General features: G+C 36.2%; 1 protein-coding gene and 1 pseudogene across 1 annotated transcript; both read left to right on the top strand.

Annotated features, from left to right (window-relative positions):
• LOC109707223 (BTB/POZ domain-containing protein At1g30440-like) lies at positions 265-4,144 on the top strand. The gene is made up of 5 exons (XM_020228359.1): positions 265-1,076; positions 1,634-1,703; positions 1,876-3,078; positions 3,308-3,560; positions 3,654-4,144. Exons 1-5 carry the CDS (start codon positions 1,018-1,020, stop codon positions 3,968-3,970), a joined length of 1,902 nt encoding a protein of 633 aa, XP_020083948.1. The 5' UTR covers positions 265-1,017; the 3' UTR covers positions 3,971-4,144.
• The window catches only part of LOC109726575, a 7,892-nt pseudogene continuing 5,728 nt past the window's right edge, over positions 18,852-21,015 (top strand).

Genomic DNA, 21,015 nt, shown 5'->3' with positions numbered 1-21,015 from the left:
CTACCATTGTTGAAGCATTATTTCATTGACTTTTTTTTCTTTTTCTTTTTTAATTTGAGCTTCCTCTCTCATCACTCATGACTCACCACCCACATGGGATTAGTTGTGTGCATCATTTCCCACCAATATAATAATTTTACATTAAGAGAGGAAAAAAACAAAAAAAAACTGGTTTCTGCAATAAACACATTAAAATACTGCAGCTACAGGAGAATCCCAGTGCACTAGACCCTATTATAGTTCTAGAAATAATTGCTCATTAATGTGCACAAATTGGAGAAGCAGAAGCTCTTTTTAACCTGCCTTTTGGCTTTCTCCTCCCAGCAGCTGCTGCATTGCCCTGCTGTCCTTTTACTGCTGCAAAAATTAATGGGTTGTTGCATGCAAAATGGTCCCCCAAAAAAGCTACATCTTAGAGGAGTTATGAAAGAGGGAGGGAGGGGAAAAGACAGGATAGAAACTACCCATTTTTGGGTGGAGGGTTCTCTTTGCAATTTTGCCATCCAACTCATCTGAGTTGTTTGTTGGGTTTCTTCTTTCTTTCTTTCTTTTTTTTTTCTTTTTTTTTTTTTTTTGATTAAGATAGTATAGGAGTTGTGGGGACTTGTCTAAAGATTTGTTCTTGGTTGGATCTGAGGTTTTAGCCTTTGGGGCTTGGAGGAGCATTAATGGGTTTGTTTTCTGCAAGATTTGGGTTTTTTTTAAGTGCTTTTGTCCGGCCATTAAATTCTTGAGAGTGGTCCAAAAGATTTGTTTTTTGATAGCTTGTTTTCCAGTTGTTTATTTGTTTTTTTTTTCTTTCTTTCTTTTTTCTGGGGCTTTTTCAAGAAGTAGATTTTTGGGTTATTGGCTTGATCTTTGATCTCTTTAGAGTTGTGGGTGTTCTGCTTTTAGGCTAATTTGCAGTTTTGAGTCCAACATTTGTGTGTTCTTAGTGGTGATCAACAGGAAGCTACAGTAGGGCTCTGTGTGTGATGTGATTTACCTTCCTCTCCTCTTCCCAGTTTTGTAAACAAGATGGCATGTATGAAATTGGGTTCAAAATCTGACTCCTTCCAAAGACAAGGGCAAGCTTGGTATGATTCTCTCTCTCTCTCTCTCTCCCCCTTTTTGGGCTCTATTTTGTTAACGTAGTCTCCATCTTTGTGCTTGTGGTTTGATTTATCTGCTTGAAACTAGAAATTATCAACAGCTACATAAGTTTGCTAACATATATACTTGTTGTTTTTCCTCTCTGACATGTTTCAGACCTTTCAAACAGTTTACAAAATCATGCATAGTTTGCTTGCTTGAGGAAGCGTCGAATTTGTTAACATGACAGATCTTTTTGAAGTCTATGAGCCCAATGTTTTTCATTCCTGAAGGCTCATAAATTTGTACAACAAATAAGTAGAAATATTAGTTTCTCTTGTGGTAGTGGATCGGCATGAAAAGCCAGAATGAACATACCGAAGTTCATCGAATGAGTGGTTGTATATGCTTATGTTGTTGATTTGTGAAATCGGATCGCTGAAATGCTGTATCCAGCCCCTCGAACAAGTCGTCTGTTCCCTTTATTTCTTTGTTGATCAACGAGAGCGCTCTAACCATCTTTTTTACATGCGGAATTTGTGCTTTTTCCTGAACTTTGTAGGTTCTGCACGACCGGGCTTCCTAGTGATGTTACCGTTGAAGTTGGCGACATGTCATTCCACCTTCACAAGGTGATAGTTCTTACAATCACAATTCAAATTGTTTTATTTTACTCTCTTTTGATTATTAATCCGCGGGTAGTGTTGCTGATGATTAACAAAGAAATCATGTTAACCTTGTTTGGAGGTTGGTCAGTTGCATTTGGTCTGATAAACTTCTGAATGTTAATCGAAACTTCTGCAGTTTCCTCTCCTATCCAAGAGCGGCCTCCTCGAAAAACTAATCGACGAGAATTCTGAAGAAGAAGAGGCTTGCATCATAAAGCTGCCGGACGTTCCGGGTGGCGCGAAGTCGTTCGAGCTCGTGGCCAAGTTCTGCTACGGCGTAAAGCTAGAACTCACTGCCTCAAATGTTGTGTACCTGCGATGTGCGGCAGAGCATCTTCAGATGACCGAAGAAATTGCCGAGGGCAACTTGATTACGCAAGCTGAGATTTTCCTCAACCAAGTAGTCCTCAAAAGCTGGAAAGACTCGCTACAAGCACTACAAGCTTGCGAAGATATCCTCCCTCACGCCGAAAAGTCGCACATCGTTAAGAGATGCATCGAATCATTGGCTGTTAAAGCTTCTACAGATCCAAACCTCTTCGGCTGGCCTATGATAGAACATGGGCCGATGCAAAGCCCCGGAGGGAGCGTTCTCTGGAACGGCATAAGCACAGGGGCCCGGCCGAGAAACTGTAATTCGGATTGGTGGTACGAGGATGTCTCGTCCTTAAGCTTTCCAATATATAAAAGGCTAATCACAGTAATGGAATCTCGGGGCACTAGATCGGAGATCATCGCGGGCTCGCTCACATCTTACGCGAAGAAGTATCTTCCCGGATTAAGTAGGCGCCAAAATATTGCATCGGCAGCTTTGAGAGCCGCACCAACCGAAGAAGAACAGAGGCAGCTGCTCGAAGATATTGAGAGTTTGTTGCCGTTCCAAAAGGGTATCGTACCAACGAAGGTTCTATTTGGGCTTCTTCGAACAGCGATGATTTTGAAGGCGAACAAGTCTTGTATCTCCAAATTGGAGAAAAGGATCGGAATGCAACTTGACCAGGCTACATTGGAAGATTTATTACTGCCAAATTTTTCTTACTCGATGGAGACGCTTTATAATGTTGATTGCGTTCAAAGAATTCTAGAGCATTTCATAGCCATGGATCAGGCTAATAACGGGGATGCATCACCTAGTTTGATCGATGATGAGCAGTTAATGGGGTCGCCTTCGTTGGCTCCGATTACCGCCGTAGCGAAGTTAATAGACGGTTACCTTGCGGAAGTCGCACCTGATGTGAATCTGAAATTACCAAAATTTGAAGCTTTGGCCATCGCAGTGCCTGATTACGCCCGGCCTCTGGACGACGGACTCTATCGTGCAATTGATATATACTTGAAGGTACTTTTCCGAGCAACTCGTTGTTTTTTTTTCAGCATCTACTTTATAAAAGCTGATTTTTTTATTGTCATCGAAGCAGTTCTAATTCTTGGAAATTATAATTGTAGTTCTCTTACTAGTTGTGCATCCTGTCTAAGATTTCTAATCGCATTGCATTGCGTAACTAATAGTGAAATTTCAAGTAGGTTTACCGAACTATCATGCATTGACTATCTCTGAACTGTTACAGTCGCACTCGTGGCTCACGGAATCCGAGAGAGAGCAGCTGTGCCGGCTAATGGACTCTCAAAAGCTCTCTCTAGAAGCCTGCACTCACGCGGCTCAAAACGAGAGACTCCCGCTCCGCATAGTAGTTCAAGTCCTCTTCTTCGAGCAACTTCAACTAAGGACCTCAATCGCGGGATGCTTGCTTGTTTCAGATAATCTCGACGGCTCGAGGCCCTTGAGGAGCGGCATACCGTGCTCTGGGGAGGCTGGCGCAGGTACGGAACGACAATTTTTACGTAAATCTGTTTAGTTCTACTAGAAGCTTAACTTAATAGCGAATGGTCCTTTTAATCCTCTATAAGCAACAGGAGGGTGGGTGTCGGCTGTTCAGGAGAACCAAGTATTGAGAGTGGGCATGGACAATATGAGGATGAGGGTTTCCGAGCTCGAAAAGGAGTGCTCGAACATGAAGCAAGAGATCGAGAAGCTGGGCCGCGGAAAGAGCGGCGGGTGGAAGGAAGTCCCTAAGAAGCTGCATCTTCTGAGGATCAAGTCACAGATGTGCAGCGCGCAGGAGCCGGCGCTCTCAGTGAGTGAGCAGCAGCAGAAGAGCGTGAGCGAGAAGCTCGAGAAGCTGCAGGCGAAGATCACAAAGCACAAGAAGCAACTGTCTGCAGATTTGTGAAAATTGATACACGCTCCTGCTGCAACAGTAGTTCTGTAAGTCTAGTCTTCTCTTATTAGTCTTTCTGCAATCTTCTGTTTCTGCACTTTTACATCAGAGTTCTGAATGTCTCCAGCATATTTCTGTTTGATGTTTTGCTACTTTATGTTTAGTGCCATACCGTCGTCTCTCGCATATATGTTACCAACTAAACTCCATGATGATAATGCGAATCACCATTGTCGTCGTCATCGTCGTTGTGGTGGTTAGTGTTCACTCAATTAGAGTAGGGATTAAACATAGAAACTAAATCGTCGGCAATCGAAATCAACCTGAATCAACTAATGCAAGTGATTGAAAGTAATGCCAATTGTTCTTGGACTCAAATCAAAAACAAATAAAAATAAAAATCTTATCCACGAAAATGAGTGTAGGCCCCAAAAAATTTAATAATTTAACATCATTTAAACAACAGGTCTTGTTTGGTGTGGTATTGATTTTGGTAGTATTAATGCTGAGAAAAATAAATGCTTAAAATTATTTTTTTTTTGCGTCCTCCGTGGATTTGGTAACGTTGACTGAACATGCTATCTTGTCGCCGAACTTTCCGTGTCCTCAACTTTTCTTTTTCTTTTTTTGTATGTTTATCGACTTTAAAAAAATCTAAACATCTCCTCTTTTTTTTATTTAAAATTTTCAAAATAGATAGTACCCTATTCTTATATTGAGAAATGAGAAGTCACAAATTTGTAAAATTACTGAGATATATCTAAAATCAACAGAACACAAACTTGTCTATAGTACACTGATTCGACACGACGCGATTGAAAAGGATTTTAATTTTGAAAATATACGGTAATTTTTGATGTGAGCATTGAACACAAGCACCACACGCGAATCTGATTCATCATACTACAAAAATGTTAAAATTTAACTATTTTCAAATAAAAAAGAATGATATTAACAATTCTATATTTACTATGTATAGATCACGTGCAATGAATCTAGATAGTTTTATCAAAAGTGACCAGATTTAATGTTTATATCTCTCCATCATCCTTAAATTAAATGCAAACACGAAAGAGGTTGATTGAAAAAGACATTCTAAATTTGAAACTTCTCTTTGCACAAGTTGTGGGAATGAAATATCCTTAAATGCAAATGATTCTTTCACCCAAAATAAATAAATAAATCAATTTAATTCAGGCTTGGAAAAATTGAAAAAGCCTTTTTTTTCTTTTTTCTTTTTTTTTGTGTGTGTGTTTGGAGCTTTTTGTCACCAAGTGATTGAGAAGTGTAGCTAACATGCAACATGAATAGAAATGGCTTAGCAAGTCAAACAAGGAAGGGTTTCTTTCACATGTATAGTGGCATCTTGTTTTCTGGAAGTAAAATTTAGTCTTTAAAATATCTCAATTCCGACTCGTAAAGAAACCACTACTTAATGGGTCGGGTCGAATTTGTCCACCATGGACGACTTGAAACCGATTTAAAAACCAACATTTTTAAACCCCTCTTCTTTGATTTTTATACTTTTTGAATAGTATAATAACTAAAAAGTTATACCCTATGCATGTGTCATTAAGAAAAGTGGACCCAAAGTTAGTTTTAAGAAAATGAATCCTTTTGCTTGGATACACCCTAAAAGGAGAATATTACTTTTTTTTTCTATTTTTTTATTTTGTTTTGTTTGTAGGCTCTTACTCAAACAATTGTACAGTGTCTATACTAGTCTAATACTTCTCTTTTAGAAAAAAAAATGCAATAAAAATTTTTTTTTATAAATCATGATGAGATGAATAAATCTTAAAGGATAATTGTGATTGGTTGGGTCACACCACATAAGATATGTAACTCACACATTTTAGAATTTTTCCCGAGTAATGAGGGCTAACCACTATATTTGTTTAGTGCAGCTTTATTTTTATTTTTTAAAATCTTTTATAAGATAACCTAACCATCTTATCACTCATATGGATGGCATGACTTTGTGTATTGATCGTATCTTTTACATCAGCAACAACTATCTTCTTTGGGATTGCAGAAAGATTGCGTTACGTGCGGCGAAAAAATACGTTGAAAAAATACCATGTTTGTTTCTGTACGTAATATTGCATTCCGCATATCCCGATGAGTCAGTTACGATATATTTTCTACGGTCCCACCCGAGAATGCAGAAGCATACCCCTATATATATTTTTTTAACTCCATTTATCTAATAGCGTTAGATAGACCTCAATACCAAACTAAGTCATAATCGACTAGGGGTTCAATAGGTTGTACCTGATGTCACAAGTTTGAAATTTAATTATTTCATATTTTAGTTAAGTTTATTTTAAATAATAAACAAAACGGGTAGTTTTCTATTTTTCTTTCTCTTAAGAAAATATATTTTTTTCTAAACCACTGATACATTAAAATTTTTTAGAATTTTGGCAAATATAATATAAAAAAAAAAAATTCTCTTTTGACCATTTATGTGCTATCTTTGGCATTGTTCCAGGAGCTTACAATGTGTGGCCACAAGAATATCCAAAGTATTAAAAAGGAAAGAGACGGTTGGCTTTGACCGGAATAGTCATTACTGGCATGCACATGGAATCTTTATTAAGTGTGCACTAGTAGGAAAACCTAGTTATAATTATAGTGTACTTAAGTGCACAATATTTCTAAAAATATAAAATGTATTAACTTTGGCCAATTTGCATAAAAAATTTACTTATTTTGGACTTTTGCAAAACCGGACCATCTTTTTTGTTTTTGCAGATTCAATCCGCTTTTTCAGCAAACTGATCAAAATACTCTTATTACTTTTTCTCTTTCCTCTTTCTCTCTCTTCTTCGTTTCTCTCGTTCTTTTTTTTTTTCTCGCCGGCAGAGCGGAGGCGAAGCAGAGGCAGAAACGATCCGTCTCGCCTCTCATCCTCATGCTCTCGCCCTCGCCCTTGCCCTCGTCCATGCACCCCCCACCTTCCTCGCCTCCGACCCCGCCAAGACCGCACCGCGACTTTTTTTTTTTGCTTTTTTCTTTTCTTTTCTTCTCCGACTCTTCTCCACCGTCTCCGACGACGACGCCTCTCGCCCTTCCCCGCCCTTCTCATCTCTTCCTCTCCCTCATTTTCTGCCGCCTCCGACGACGATTTATCTTGACCGGTGCCGACGTCGACACTGTAGAGGTCACTGCGGCGCTACAGCCTCGGAGCGGGGGGTCCTTAGTGGCGTCGTCACCGGCGCCGTAGCTGTTGGCAGAGAAGGTGACAAAAAAAAATTATAGAAAAAACAGAAAAAAAAAAAATAAAGATAAAAAATTATATAAAAAGAATGATGAAGATGAAATTGTATCGTTAATTACAAAAAAAACTATAAGTTGCACTATTTAAGATGTAAACTGCTGCTTTAATATAAAAATTATACTCTTTAAACGAAAATTATACTATTTTTTATCTTAAACTGCATCCTTTTAAGTGATATTTATACTGTTTCTTTTCTTGTTGCACTGTTTCTCCTCTTATTGCACTATTTCTCCTCTTGTTTACACAGAAATGATGCAACAAGAGGAGAAACAGTATAAACATCTCTTAAAAGGGTGCAGTTTCTCATTTTATTGCATTGTTTCTACTCTTGTTGCACTATTTCTCCTATTGTTTAAACAGAAATGGTGCAATAGAAGGAGAAACAGTGCAACAAGAGAAGAAACAGTAGATATATCTCTAAAACAGTGCAGTTTCTCCTCTTGTTGCACTATTTCTCCTCTTGTTTACACAGAAATAGTGCAACAAAAGGAGAAACAGTATATATATCTCTTAAACAATGCAGTTTCTCCTCTTGTTGCACTGTTTCTTCTCTTGTTGCACTATTTCTTCTCTTGTTTACACAGAAATGGTGTAACAAGAGGAGAAATAGTGCAATAAAAGAAGAAACAGTATAAATATCTCCTAAAAGGGTGCAGTTTAAGATAAAAAATAGTATAACAAGAGAAAAAATGGTACAACAAGAGAAGAAACAGTGCAACTTTTGTTTAAAGAGTATAACTTTCATCTTAATGGATGCAGTTTACATCTGAAAGAGTGTAATAAGAAGAGAAACAGTGTAAATATATCTCAAAGAGTGTAATTTTCGTTTAAAGAGTATAACTTTCATCTTAATGGATGCAGTTTACATCTGAAAGAGTGTAATAAGAAGAGAAACAGTGTAAATATCTCTCAAAGAGTGTAATTTTCGTTTAAAGAATATAGTTTTCATCTTAAAACTGCAGTTTACATTTTAAGTAGTGCAACTTATAATTTTTTTTGCAGTTAACGATACAATTTCATGTTCATCCTTTTTTTTTATATAATTTTTTATCTTTATTTTTTTTCTGTTTTTTCTATAAATTTTTTTTGTCACTGCCGGCGACGACGCCGCTAAGAACCCCCGCTCCGAGTCTGTAGCGCCGCAGTGACCTCCACGGTGTCGACGTCGACGTCGGCACCGGCGAAGATACATCGTCGTCGGAGGCGGCAGAGAATGAGGGAGAGGGAGAGATGAGAAGGGCGGGAAAGGACGAGAGAGGCGTCGTCGTCGTCGGAGACGGTGGAGAAGAGTCGGAGAAGAAAAGAAAAGAAAAAAGCAAAAAAAAAAAAAAAAGTCGCGGCGCGGCCTTGGCGGCGAGGAAGGTGGGGGGTGCGTGGACGAGGGCGAGGGCGAGGGCGAGGGCAAGAGAATAAGGGTGAGAGGCGAGACGGACCGTTTCCACCTCCGCTGCTGCCAGGCGAGAGAAAAAAAAAAAAAACGAGAGAAACGAAGGGAGAGAGAAGAAGAGAAAAGTAAAAGGTATTTTGGGTAGTTTGCCTGAAAAAACGGATCGAATCTGCAAACGAAAAATAGCCCGATTTTACAACCCAAAATAACCTGTGATATTTTTCATGCAAATTGGCCATTAAAAATTTAAAATTGATTTTCTCTCTCATCCTCGTTAATTCTCTCGCACCAAAAGAAACCATATAATGAATTGCCTTTCCTTTTATTAATCGGCGAGAATTGAAAAGTATAATTTAATTGATTCAAATTTCAAAACTAATACTTCCTTGTTAGACAAAGAGTTGTTTATTCTAAAATCCATAAAATAGCCTGTCACACATTTTGTTACATTTCCACATTTGAATTAAGCTAAGTGTTGTTGCTGCAATGCGTACCAACTTTTATAAGGAAATTGATATACACCAAACAATTCTTCATTATTGCGATGAGCCAACAAAAAAAAAAACATTCTGAACATAATTTGATACAATAATTTAACTTTTCGCAATAATCAAGATTTGTTCTGATACATCCGATACTCTGTTTATCAAAATGTGAAATATTATATCAAAATTTATTCGATTAAAGTCATTATTGTTTAATAATCTTAATAATTTCAGAATGTTTAAGACTAATTATAAACAATGCTAAATTTTAAATATTTTTTTATAATGTATTAGCTAAATTTTAATGATTTTCTCAAAACTCGCAGTCATGGACAATATTTAATAACAAGCTTACCACGTGGAAAATAGCTGTCTGTACTGTCGTATGCTACCATACCCACTACAATTTCCGATGTAAAAGCTCGGAATATGATGTATAATACTAATATAATATATAATGGAATGTATTAATGCATCTTGTTGCTACTTACTTAACCCATCAGCGTTAGTAAGCCCAGATTTATGTAGTAGATTACCCTCTTTCTGTGTCAATCTAAATTAATCAGGAGATCATAATGAAGTTAATTTAAAACATTTAAATATATTCCAAATTGCAAAAATATCACAGTACTTATTTGGCGAGGATCTTATGAAGGGGGCCCACACCACTTGCATGTTACGCGCCAGATTCCACGGTGGGCCCCACTCGAGATCGAACCGGATCAGCGGGGAATCTCGTCATCCAATTTAAGAATCCAATATCAAGCGCCACGCCTTAATTTCCGTTTTATGCACACTATTTTTTTTAAAAATCTTATTGTATCTTTTATTTTTTTAATAATTTTGATTAAAAAATGCGAAAGTGAATAATAAATTAATTACAACTATTCATCCCAAATATTTACTTTATAACCAAAAAAATTTAAAATACATTTTAAAAAAAATTAATATAGTCGGATGCATTACAATTTAAAAAATAAAAAATAAACACAATGTTAAACAAGGACTTATTTTTTTAATATATATATATATATATATATATATATATATATATGTTAGAATTGTTATAATTTTAATTGTATGAATCTCTATCTACATTATATTTATAATTAATTTCAACTGAAATTGATTAGAATATTAAACAACTAATTATAAAAATTAATATTTTACAAATCTACTTTTACTATAATTTTATTAGTTATAAAGATAAAAGTTGATAATTTAAATCTCGGTCACACACGCAATGAATCCATCAATAACAATTTCCGTTAATTCCGTAACAACAAACAACACCCTTTTCGTGGCTCCTAAAAATCGCCGCGGTGGAATCCATAATCGCCGATTATTGCGGCGATCTTTTTTTTGATCCCCGGGGCGGAGATTCGACGAGTGAGCGTTGCGCATCTGTTTTGTTTTATTTAAGCAATTTTTTTTGGAATATATGCAATATTTTAGTTACTATGATCTAAAAAAAGAAGTTTATTTTATTTCGAAAATATTGTCTTTATTAAGCAACTTCCAAATTGGTGTCAACTTTTTAAAAATCGAATCGAATAATGATCCAAAAATATTAACGGGCTAAGAGTCACCGATTCGACCGGTTGAACAAGCGACGCTAACACGACATCATAATTATTTAATTATTATTTTTACTGTTATTATATAAATATATATATATATATATATATATATATTATTTTAGTATTATACTTAATTATTATAAAATATTAAATTACAGACCAAATAAAGTAGATAAAAATTTTCAATTTTCTCTTTTTATAAAATTAATATATGCTAAATAGAAAATAAAATCAATTAAGTTGATTTTAAACCATTGGGTTTAATATAACTTGATTAAAATAATTAGGCTGGTCATGATTTAAACTGGATCGATTTACTGGTCCAATGATTGAACCACCAACTCAAATAGTTTAAAATATTTTTTTAACTTACTAGGTTCAGAGAGTTGAACCGAACTGGTTTATAGACTACGTCGCGGTTGGATCAGCCTTGTTCAATTTGATTTTTAAATCATTAATTATTGTACAGAACCCTGTTGAGCTCTCAAAGTGAAATTTTTATATTGGAACAAATCACTTTAGGTGGAACAAACACGCTCTAATTAATTAAGATTTAAGACCAATATATTTCTTCGGGGTATGCTACGTGGTGCGCATAGCACAACATATTTGACAGGTAATTAAAGCTAAGCCGACTATTTTCGAATCATTAGTCGAATTTTAATTTGTTTGTTTTCATTTGGAATTTTTCGTGCTCGGCCGCTCTTTCAAATACACTTGTCTCGATATACATATTTCATAATATGTCACTAACATGTTGATTTTTAAAGTACTTTAATTAAATAATTTGCTGAGAAAAGTAATTTATTACAGGTAAAATGATAGTTATAATAATAATAACAAGAACGATTAACAAAACAGCGGACGGAGTATTTTTATTCTTTTTTTTTTTCATAATCACTAAAAATTTAGGCTTTTTTTGCATTTAGACCCCTGACAAATTTTTATTTTAAAAATAGCCCTGTCAAAATTTAATTTGCAAAAATGGCCCTGGGCCTGCCACGCAGGCGCCACGTCAACGCCACACGGGCAAGACTGGGCCCGTGTGTTAAGTTGAACACGGTGAAAACCATTCACCGTGTTCAAACACGGTGAATGGTTCACCGTATTTAGTACGTATTTTTTATTACGTATTTTTTGTATATTAAAAAGTGGAATAAGGAGTAGGGATGTCAATAGGTATGGATATTCGAAATATTATCCGAATTCAAATCCGAATAAATTATATATATATACGTAATTTATTTTTGTTTATTTATACAATATATAAAATATCCGAGAGAGATTGCTTGTTTTGCTTTTGCCTCTCTCATATGTTCTGTTTATAATTTTTGATTTCTTTATATATGGCCATTACAAGAATCGTGATAGCAAAAGGCTTTTTAAATTAATTATTCATAGAGAGTCTGTTAACTTTCAGCAACTCGCATTTTCCATTTCATACAGTGACCATCTTTTTTTTCCCGCTCAAGTCGCATAACTTGAGAGCCAAAGGAGCGTCGTCGGTGTTATGACACCGTGATAATGTTGTACATTGTTGATGTGCTTGTTTTGATTTCTATTAACTTAGTGCAAAATTGCTAATTCCTGTCATATAACTTGTGTGCTCTGTGTGAATCACGACTGATATGTTAATCACTTCATGACCTACATTCAGGTGAATTGGATGTACAAAGATTACAAAGCAATGAAGAAGGCTCTGTAAATGAATGTAGAATCTCACGGTCATACACTGGAAAAAGAAGCTCGTCTTTGCTTTGGTTCATTAATGCATCGCAATTGCTACTCGACCTTTTCGGCGAAAGAAAATCTTTGTCCTCATCTGAACTTAAGCAAGCTCAAGAGTAAACTGGAATTTTTCTTGATCCTGCAAAGCACAAATATACAAATTTATAGGGAAATTATGTTTTCTTACTATTTTGAACAATTTCCTTTGAAAGTGTAATTGATTATTTAATTATGCTTTGTTACTGGCAGATAGGCAACGACGCATGTGATTCAATATGGATGGGGTCCGGATGAGTAGCTGCCATTTAACATCACTACAAGCGGTCGTGATACTTTCTTGACAGAAAAACAAGCGCGAATGAATTTTTCTGTATCCTTTTGATATCATAATTTGGACTGTCTATTATTCACTTGCTAAAAATCTGTCACAAGCTCTGATGAATAAACCTCGCCACTGAACCCATGATAGTAAACGGGCTCTGCTAATAAAGTGAAATATAATGTTCGAGTATATAAGTTTCGTAACCCTCATCCTCATAGCAACCATGCTTATTGGTACCACAACATTTTATGTTGTAACTTTCTGATCATTATTTGAACCTCTACTCTAAGCATCCTCTTTAGAAATGCTCCATATAAATTTTATTAATTCTCATTATTGCCGATTGTTTTCAGATCTCCTGCGGGCATCTGAATTCGCTATAGATTTTTCATGTCTTTATACTGTCTGACCACTTTGTGGGTCTTAATGTTAAGTACTTTGGAAAGTATGTGCTATCTTTTGCTACTTTTTCCACTTATCAACATTGCTAGTGTTTAACTTGATCAGGTTGCTCTTCTGAGTATGGGAACACATGAATTGACAGATGGTCAAGCTAAAGTGAAAGGCGCGTATACAATATGACTTGCTGTGACTATCACTTGCTTTATGTGGAAGAGCCTAGATTGATTTAGTAATAAACATATTAAAATCTTTATGTAGAATCTATTACCTCTATTATGTCTATATTAATATTGTTTTTCTGCAGATGTACGACTTAGGTAACGACAAGGCGAGAAAAATGCTTCTGAACACAGAATCGTAAAGGCAGAAAATATGTGAGGCAGTTACTTGGTTGAAAATTACAGGAAGGTAACTGCCTTGACCATTCTGATATAAGTTGTTATGCTCTATTCGCAGTAAGTTTTTATGACTCAGCATGATTTACTAAAATCAGCAACATAGTGTATGGGGTTGCATTGCTGATCTAGATGATTGAGATACTTCACAACACATTTTTTTTATAATTAATCTGCTGTAAGATTATTAATATCTCATGAGAATGGAGGAATTCGAGCAGCAAAGTAGCCATTCTTTCTATCAAAATCCTATTATAGCGAGGTACCAACTTCTTCCTTATGAAGTTCACGATCTACTTACTGACTCCGTATTAATGTATAGATGAATTCCTCTTGATGGAAACTCTGATTAGCTATCACTATACATGAGCAGCTATCTCCGGATTGTTTTTCTCAGCACATCTTTGTGACAAATTAATTTGCTTTTTTAGATATTGGTTTTTGTATGGTTTTATTTAAATGACATAATATATCTTATTTAATACCGATTTGAATTGCTAACGGAGTTATTTCATACCATTAATTTAGATTATGAAATAAATCGTATTTTCTCCAAAAGCTAAGTTGTTAGAGAACAGTGTTTTTATTTATATAATTCAAGCACTCCTCTTCCAAACTTAATCGTCAAACATGTTTCTTACTTAATATTCGACACCAACAACAATTTCATCGAAGGACTAGTTTATTACCCTCTTTTTTCTTCTAAACAATCCGCCCTTACAGTCAAAACATTAGGCAACTTTTCACAGTGGCTTCTCATATCTAATTGCTTTAATCTCAAGTATATGTGCTTGCCTTTGAAGCCTCAAATGGTTTATGAAATTCTTGCATTATCACGCACTAAGGTGGAATGGTTCTCCTAGAAAATCATGATACAAGTACCGGGTTGCCATGCACTAAAATCTAGGCTCGAATGTTGCAGATTCACAAAGAAAATCCCCCCTTTTCTTCTGGCAGCTCACTTCTGACGTGCCAGGACGACAACGGGACTGGAGCAGCATTGAACCTTTAGTACCGACAGTAAAGCAGGAGGGCCTCAATTTTGTAGGCTAGATCCATTCACGCATACTGTTTGTGTGATGTTTACACCAATTTTATGTACATTGCTTCATCACAGCTTTTCGCTGTTGATTTGAGTTTCAGTGTCCAGGAAAAGTTTTGTAAAATATCATAGTGATATTTAATTTGTTACATTTTATACAATAAATCACTATAGTCTGTCAGATGTGTTTGTGTTTCTCTTTGGCCCTTGTATAGATCTAATGTGTGTTAGAAGGGAATCACGCTACTCTGCAGGCTGCATTTCACGCTTCTGGGCAAGCAAAATTCATCAAAGTCCTGATATGCAGTCAATCGTGCCCACATCGGGGCTAACAGCCTAGGGGACATCTTTGGCTTGCTATACGCTTCTAAAATGCCTTTGTAAAACATGTTTGAAAAGCAATAACAACTTCTCTCTCCAAACATTCAACAACTTACTCACTGTAGAAGAAGCAGAATTTAAAGCTTGAACTATTCTTCTGCTGTTCGTGCTCCAAAAGCTTATTTAGCTTCTCGTCGATAGGCAAAATATGGCACAAGCAGGCGCACAATAGCAACATGAAATCTAAAACACTTCCTTTATGTACGATCAACGCACTTTCAGTCTTTTTCCTATACTACAGCTATCATCAACAAGCATGAACTCTACATAATTAGAGAGTTTAAAAGCTGATAAGAACTTTTAGCAAATCAATGCTTGCCTTACCTTTTCCTTGTGGTATTGGCTGATATTAATTGTACGATCTTTTCCTGGTCAACTTAATCGCATTAAGTAAGCACTTTCTGTACTGCTTATGACTGGAAGACCTACAATGATAAATTAAGTTGCATGACGCATATCCCACTTTGATGGTATGGCGAGGCCTAAAAAGTTTGAAAGCGCTAAATGCTCCGAAACTAGAGGGAATTCACTTAAAACTCTCGAAAGCACATGCTATGTAATTTAAAAACTAACCAGAAAAAAGCAAAGTTAATCTTTTGGTTCATCCAAATTTTATTAATTCTAGCTTCCAAGATCCACTAGAATGTTTTTTTTGGTATGTGCTGAGACACGCTCAGTGGCAGATTGGGCCTCCTAATCTCACACTCTTGTTACAAGGCCCACCAAACTCGCCATATGCCCACATTTCAATTTCCACCTAATGTGACGCAAGTTGTTTCTCGCTTGCTGTGAGACCACTGATTAAGATGTTAATCGAATGTGTACAATCATTTATCTATATCAATTCAGGGCACATTGACAGAATTGCGATTTGAAACAAAAATGTTCTTTGCTTCGATCGATGCTAGATCGTCGTGCAGTGAGAATGCTGAAAAACTGCAGGCTGCCTTCATATCCGCTTCTATACGACTCAAGTTAGGGTGGCAATTTTGCGTAACACAGCTCAAACACAAGGAGGGAAAGGATGGCTTGGATTACGCCTTATGTTTTAGGATTATGTCGACACGCACTCTTTTGTAGAAACGCCTCAACATTGTTCGTGGTTATTGTGTTATCTTATCCATCTATCATCGTGCTTTATTTGTAGACAAAGTTATCTGTTATCGTCTCACATCTGACAGATACTAACACGACGCGCAACTAACACACGAATCGAAACCATAATGCCCGAAAAGCATTCTGCTGCTTGATCTGGAGTTGACAGAGCTGCTCCCAAGCATTTCTCACACTGCTCCCACTACTTCATACACAATAAAAATAGTAATAGTGCAGATGAATGAATATGATTATGCTAACAGAAGCATTAGTTCTCTTTTTACATGGAATATTATCTACGGCATATATGAAACAATGCTTGCCACAACTCACCCTAGCACATATTAAAGCAGAGCTTTCTGGAGTTGAAAAGAGAAGCAGGCAACTGGAGCAGGACAAACAGACAAGGATTTTGATAAGGAACAGAATTTTTTCTCTTAAAAAACACTCTTTGTTTCCTTCTTTTTTGTGGCTTGTTTTGGTTGTAATGAGCCACAACCGACAATTCTCTCATTCTCTTCCAGGTTGCATCATCAGCATACCAACCGACTGCATTTGGAGACTTTATCCTAGACCATTAATGGATCCCTCTCAAAAAGGATGGAGATATAATTTGGATCTGTATCTCTGTTTATGTTGGCAACAACATAGGATTATTTCGTTTTCGGGATTTGCCCACCTCTTTGGTTATTCTATCCACTCGTGCTCTGCTCTACTTCTTTCTTGGTGAGTAATATGCAGGTGCAAACCCCCAAACTTATTAACATTTCCAAAACAGGTAAAAAATAAGATAATTTTCATTTTGCGTCCTGAAGCTTTGACTTTCATTCCGAATACTAATTCGTTATAAGAATAATAATCAAGTCAATAGTGGACCTACTTGAAGGAGGCATCACATAAACATCAATGTTAAGTTACACTTTGTTAAGAAGGTTAAAGCTGATAAAATGTCAAAAGATTGAACTCAAAGCTTTAGGAGCTAAAGTGTTAAGATTCATTCGAACTTTTGAAACTATTTGTAATTAACCAGTAAAAATTATAACCAATTTCAAGGCTAACTCAGTATTTGTTACTAGATCGTTGAGACAGAGAGATCAGTAGGTTCGATTCTCTGTGTGAACGCATTATGAAGTGGGCTCGATTCCCACGCTTTTGAGATATTATTTGAATCACTACTAGTGTTTGTGAGGTAAGGGCCTAAGATAAGGTTTTTTTTTTTTTTTTTAAAAGTAAATTAAATTATCATTAAAAGTTTTATATATTCTCGAAGCGACACCGTAAATAAAAAACCCTAGAACCTTTACGTGTCAATTACAAGGCCGGGCCTTACAAAGCCCATCTCGTCCTTATTGGGCCTCTTCACGCCCATTAAGCCTGCGCCCAGGTTAAAATATTTACATCTACCTGGTGGTATCCGTACATCATACACCGAACAGCAATAATGCATCAATTTTGTATTGATTAAAGACCTTAATTAAAAGTTAAAATCCAACATAATAACCCAAAAATTTTTTAAAAAAATTCATAGGTTTGAAATCTATTACTGAAGTATCAATTAGTCTAAAAATAACGGATCGAAAGAGTAAATTGCTCGATTAATAGAAATTATGTAATGTATAGCCATTCATAAACCATTTAGTGAATTAAATTTTAATTTTTTAGAACTTCTATCATGGTATTTTGTCTTTTAAGGGGTCAAATTAGTTACAACTCCCTGCTACTCGATGCTCTTTATCCGGATCATCATTTAATTTGATCTTAATTCATAGCCACTTGATGTAGTAAGAAAAAATTTAAAATTTATAAGTTTTGATCTCTAAAAAACACCTCAAAATTTGAGTCTAATATATTAAAAAACTCAACACTTTGTTTCTTGAGGCACAAATTGTTGATGCTGCTAAAGCATTCAACTAAACTCAAAATTTGATTGCTTAACGGCACAACGGTCTTCGTGATATATCCAATCCTTAATTATATTATCAGAAAACATTATAAAGAGATGTTGGATGTTTTTCCCTTCTAGTGATACTTTTAAATTCTGACCATCCAAACAATCAGCATCTACTTTTTTGAGATTTATATAGTATATATATATATCTATATATATATATATATATATAGTATATATATATTAATATATATTATATATATATATATATTATGTGCGAGCTACTGTGCTATCGGAAGTACAGAGAAGATCCTGTCTCGATTTTTTAGTCTTTGGATTCAAAAATTATATAGTTGGGATGATTGGGTCCCCCAGAGTTGAGTAGTACCTTAGGGTATGAGTGTTCCCACAAGAGTAATAGTATTAATCCAAAGGTTAGAAATATCAAATGAGTTGATCTAAGGCCACAAATTGAAGCACATAACTCCTCTAATATTTCCGATAGCATAATAGCTCTACTATATATATATATATATATAGCAATATGTCACTATACTATCAATAGTCCAACTCTCGTACTATTGATTTTCGCTGTTGAATGAAAAGATGTGCGTAGAGATATAGTGGTTCCCTGAGGTTGACGTGGATGTTGGTTTAATAGTATAATCTTAACGGATGGAAATGATCAAGGTAATCTAACGTAGATAAACTCAATAGTATCAAGGCTTTATACTATCGATAGTGTATATATATATATATTTTAACTAAATGAATTAAGCTAAAAAGGCTTCCATTATGCGAAAGAATACGTTCCAATATCTCTTCATTTTAGTTGCTCTATCAATTATTCATCACATTACAAACAGATACTCCAATAATTAATTTACAGCACCTCATTAGGCAACATGTGTGGAAATAACCACTGCTCTCGATTCCTTATGCTAAGGCTTTCATCACAGGTTCCTCTCTCTCTCTCTCCTCTCTCTTCTCTCTCCTCTCATCCATGCATGCACACTCTTCTTCAAGAACCTAACCCTAACCCTATCCTAGCTCCCTTCCAAATGCGTGCTCAAAAATACCATCCACCTCATTATGGAATAATCCAATGCACACTACACACACACACACACACACACACACACCACACCACCAAGCTAGCTAAATCCTTTTCCTTCTTATCTCCATGTCCCTCTTCCTTACAATATAAATACATCACACTCTTATATCTGTATATATACACTCCACAACCATATATATATCCAACCCTAGCTAGTACTCAAAATATCATTACACTCTATCTAGAGAGCTACCAATATATCTATCTTATCTATATAGTTAGTTAAGTAACAAAGATGATAGGTGGGGGATATCTACAAGGTGCGGAGGCCATGGTGCCGCTTGTCGTAGCCTCGTCGGCTACGGGTCGGTGCGGTGGTGGAGGATCTTCCACCGCCGGAGCAGTGCGACGCGATCACGCTCTCGCGCTCCTTCACCCTCCCCTCTTCACCTTCGAGTTCACCCTCCACACCGACCCCTTCGCCATGAACTACCGCGCCATCGCCGCCGACGCCATCTCAAGAAGCCATCATCGTCCTCGTGATCGCCGCCTGGGCAAATGCAGGCAGCAGCAAGGGAAGCTACTCCTGTCCATAACGAGCTTCTCCCTCTGCACCCTCCAACCAACTCCTTGGTCGTCGGCGTTCCGCTCGCCAGAGGCCATGTACGGCCGCTGGGCGCAGAACCTGGTCGTGCAGCTGTCGGTCGTGGCAGGCCATCGTCTGGCTCACGCTGCTGCTCTTCGTGTTCGAGCTGCGTAGGCCAACAAGGCTCTCAGTCACAATTGCTGAAACAGTGGTGGTGGTGGTCTGAGCCCAGTGAAGGATGTGGAGGGAACGCCGACGAACGTAACGAGGCCTTCTTTCTGTCACTGATGAAGGTGGTGTGCTCAAGCTCGCGGTCAAACCGCCCAACTCCTACGCGTGCTACGTCGAATCACTTGGGCCTTCATTTCAAATAGGTATGTACGTACGCATATACGTACATAGTATGTAGCGTATGTATTATTATTGATCATCAACATATATATTTATATATGTTCAAGTTATTATATTCATCATGGTATATATATTTAGCTCTAGAATTAGGGTGGAAACGAGCCGAGCTCTGAGCGAGCTTACCTGGCTCAAATTCGGCTTGAAATTAATTTCGAGCCTAATTTAGCTCAAGCTGGATTAAATTAATTTGAGCCGAGGCTGGAGCGAGCCTATATTTGAGTCGATGCGAGCTGCCGGCCTAAACGAGCCGCTTAGAATTCTCAACATCAATACGATCAATAGTTTAAATTCTCGATTAGAACATTGATACAAAAATATTCTAATCAGTTCAAAGCATAAAATAATTATATAAAATATAATATTATAATATGAAAAAAAAAAATTTATGAGTTAATCTCTAATCTTTTCACCTCACATGTCTTTTCTTCCCCCCTTCAATCTCTATATTATCATTTTCATTTATACAGTCAAAAATAAATAAATTATATAGATAAATATTGGATTAACACTATCCAATCATATTATACATAAAATTAAAAATTTATATGAATAATAATTTTTTACTTTAAAAATATTTTGTATATTTTTTCAAGCTATAAATTAATAGCAAGATAGGCAACGGCAACATATGCTGCTACTTTAATTTGGAGGGCTTCCGGCTTGGCTACTAGGGGAGAGACAGACAAAGAGAGAAGAGAGAAAATATTTGAAATTTAGAGCTCTGTGAAAAAAAGAAAGAAAAGGAAAATTATAAATTTAGTAAAATTTTGCTCTTTTATTTGTTATTGGGTTTTTTTTTATGGGCCAACAATATTGGCCCAATTTTAACTAACTCCAGATTATTCACTCAGCCTATATAAATTAAATAATATTATAATATATAATATATTATATCTATAATATATAATATATATATAATATATCATTCGAGCTTTTCGAGCTTTCGGCCTATTTCGAACAAAGCCATTACTCAGCTCGGCTGAAATAAATCGAGCCTTTTTTTCGTTCAAAGCTC

Source organism: Ananas comosus, linkage group 1 (assembly GCF_001540865.1).
Source record: "Ananas comosus cultivar F153 linkage group 1, ASM154086v1, whole genome shotgun sequence".
NCBI lineage: Eukaryota > Viridiplantae > Streptophyta > Magnoliopsida > Poales > Bromeliaceae > Ananas > Ananas comosus.
This window is presented reverse-complemented; position numbering and strand designations above follow the sequence as displayed.